Source organism: Salvelinus namaycush, chromosome 42, assembly GCF_016432855.1.
Source record: "Salvelinus namaycush isolate Seneca chromosome 42, SaNama_1.0, whole genome shotgun sequence".
Taxonomy (NCBI): Eukaryota; Metazoa; Chordata; class Actinopteri; order Salmoniformes; family Salmonidae; genus Salvelinus; species Salvelinus namaycush.
In genome coordinates, this window is record NC_052348.1 from 23,087,570 (window position 1) to 23,090,973 (window position 3,404).

Sequence of the window (3,404 nt, forward strand, 5' to 3'; positions counted from 1 at the left end):
GCCTTATTACTGAAATATAAATGAAAAGAATGCTGTGAATATCAATACTCTCCACAATAACAAGTGTTTTACTAGTTAAAGTTAAATAAACTTTAACACCAGACATAATACTTAAGTAGAGTATTTCCTTACCTGTGGTGAGGGTTGTTGACACCAGTTGACTTTGCTTTCCATTATCCAGCACAGTGCAGACAGTGACAGAGTACTGAGTACCACGTTGCAGGTCAGAGAGAGTGATGCTGTGTGAAGACGTGGTAGTGATGTGTGGTTCTGTCCCTGGACAGTGGTAGGAGATCTGGTAATGATGTTGGGTTTGGTCCAATCCTGGTGGCTGGCTCCAGCTAACAGCAGCTGATGTGGTGTCCACTGAGTCAACAGTCAGCTGGTCTGGAACAGGAAGTACTAAGGGAAAATACATTATTGTTAATGTTACAGTTTAACTCCAGAAATATACTACAGGAGGAAAAGTAGAATAAGTCCAGGGATAAACATGTATCCGCAATTGCTTTTGATTTGGGAAGAAATAAGTTAAAACAGAAGTCACAACAGAAGTTAATTTGTAATGTAACATAATGTCTGTTGTAGTTACTGGTAAAGAGATGAGCTGTAACAAGGTGAGGTAGATCTCTTACTAGTGCAGATGGTTGTAGAGACTGGTTCACTCTCTTCCCCATTGTTCAGCACAGTAGAGACACTGATAGTGTACTCAGTACTCAGTACCAGGTTGCAGGTTTGAGAATGTTGTGTGGCAGTCTTTAGTATTCTCTGCATGGAGGTCTGTTCCTGGGCTGCAGTAGGATATGAGGAAGCGCTGTGGGACTTTCTCCATTCCTTCAGCCTCGGACCAGTGGAGAGTGAAGGAGGTATCTTTCAAATGGTCTACCTTTAAGTCTCTGGGTGGAACCACTGGAACATAAATCAAGATTTATTTTAAGATCCATAACAATATCTCTCTTAAAACACAAAGTATGTCAGTAAAACATGACTAAAACCAAACTCTTTACCTGTGAATACAGATGCAGAGACCCATCTGCTTTGTCTGCCATCTTCTCCCTCTGTGGCCACACTGAACTGGTACTTTTCACCAGGTTGGAGACTGCTTATTTTAAGATGATACACATCTTTCACTCTTGATGAGCTTGTTTCACCGTCACACCCCCAGGTCACTCTGAATGTCTGTGGTCCTGTCAGCCCCTGAGGAGAACTCCAGCTCAGAGACACAGAATCTAATGTCAGCAACAGGACCTGGAAGTCACCAGGAGGGGGCAGCACTGGTGAAGGAATAATGAGAGAGAAAAACAAACTATTGAAAATAAAATTACAAACACAAATGTGTACGATTCATCCCAGCAGTTAAGGGACAACAATTGATATCGTACCAAATGTATCCTCTTAAATGTTTTTTTAAATTAAATACTATTGTTTGTGTCAGTTTATTCTGTGTTTTCACATTTACCTACCATCATCTGAGGTCAGCGTTGTGTGTTGGTCGCCATCAAAACTCTTATGCTGTGAAAACCAAAGAAAGAGTCAATCCTTTCTGTGAAACATGTTATTTTGCTCTCGACACAAACCCTCTTTACCCAGCAAATACTGTACATCAATTCAATGAAGAGAATTAAAACAAACCAGGATCTACCTGTCTTACAGATTTTTTTGTCTCGTGGGCAATCATATCATGTCCTTTGTGGTTTGTCTCTACACACTGACTGCAGATCAGCATCTGGTCTGTCCTGCAGAACACCTCCAGAAGACTGTAGACATGTTGACAGAGTCTCTCCTCCAGGTGTCTAGTCACATCAACCAGTGTGTGTCTCTGCAGTGCTGCTATGGTATAGTGTTGTCTGATGTGGGTCTCACAGTAGGACACACTGCAGGTCTGACAGAACTTCACAGCTTGGACCTCAGAGCAGATATCACAAGGTACCTCTACTGGCCTGGTGGGAATTGGAAATAACATTTATCAAATACATTGATAAAAATAAACTCATCAGTTCATTAACACATAATGGCCTGATAATATAACACATGGTAACCTACCTATAACTATCTGTTATCATGATAATATAAAACATGGTAACCTACCTATAACTATCTGTTATCATGATAATATAACGCATGGTAACCTACCTACAACTCTATGCTATCATGATAATATAGCACATGGTAACCTACCTATAACTCTATGCTATCATGATAATATAACATGGTAACCTACCTATAACTATCTGTTATCATGATAATATAACACATGGTAACCTACCTATAACTCTATGCTATCATGATAATATAACACATGGTAACCTACCTATAACTGTCTGTTATCATGATAATATACCACATGGTAACCTACCTATAACTATCTGTTATCATGATAATATAACGCATGGTAACCTACCTACAACTCTATGCTATCATGATAATATAGCACATGGTAACCTACCTATAACTCTATGCTATCATGATAATATAACACATGGTAACCTACCTATAACTATCTGTTATCATGATAATATAACATGGTAACCTACGTATAACTCTATGCTATCATGATAATATAACACATGGTAACCTACCTATAACTATCTGTTATCATGATAATATAACACATGGTAACCTACCTATAACTATCTGTTATCATGATAATATAACACATGGTAACCTACCTATAACTCTATGCTATCATGATAATATAACATGGTAACCTACCTATAACTATCTGTTATCATGATAATATAACACATGGTAACCTACCTATAACTATCTGTTATCATGATAATATAACACATGGTAACCTACCTAGAACTTCTGTTATCATGATAATATAACACATGGTAACATTGCACATGGTAACCTTCCTATAACTATCTGTTATCATGATAATATAACACATGGTAACCTACCTATAACTCTCTGTTATCATGATAATATAACACATGGTAACCTACCTATAACTTCTGTTATCATGATAATATAACATGGTAACCTACCTATAACTCTATGCTATCATGATAATATAACACATGGTAACCTACCTATAACTGTCTGTTATCATGATACTATAACACATGGTAACCTACCTATAACTATCTGTTATCATCATAATATAACACATGGTAACCTACCTATAACTGTCCGTTATCATGATAATATAACACATGGTAACCTACCTATAACTATCTGTTATCATGATAATATAACACATGGTAACCTACCTATAACTATCTGTTATCATGATAATATAACACATGGTAACCTACCTATAACTATCTGTTATCATGATAATATAACATGGTAACCTACCTATAACTCTATGCTATCATGATAATATAACACATGGTAACCTACCTATAACTTCTGTTATCATGATAATATAACATGGTAACCTACCTAGAACTATCTGT

The 3,404-nt window shown here is 37.0% G+C and overlaps 1 protein-coding gene across 1 annotated transcript; it reads right to left on the reverse strand.

Moving 5' to 3' along the window:
* Positions 1–706: 706 nt before the first annotated feature.
* On the reverse strand, positions 707–1,509 carry LOC120035062 (fibronectin-like; the record flags this gene model as incomplete). The annotated part of the gene is made up of 3 exons (XM_038981824.1): positions 707–906; positions 1,005–1,271; positions 1,461–1,509. Coding segments are annotated over 3 exons (516 nt in total), but the record flags the coding sequence as incomplete, so codon positions are not given.
* Between the last annotated feature and the right edge of the window lie 1,895 nt (positions 1,510–3,404).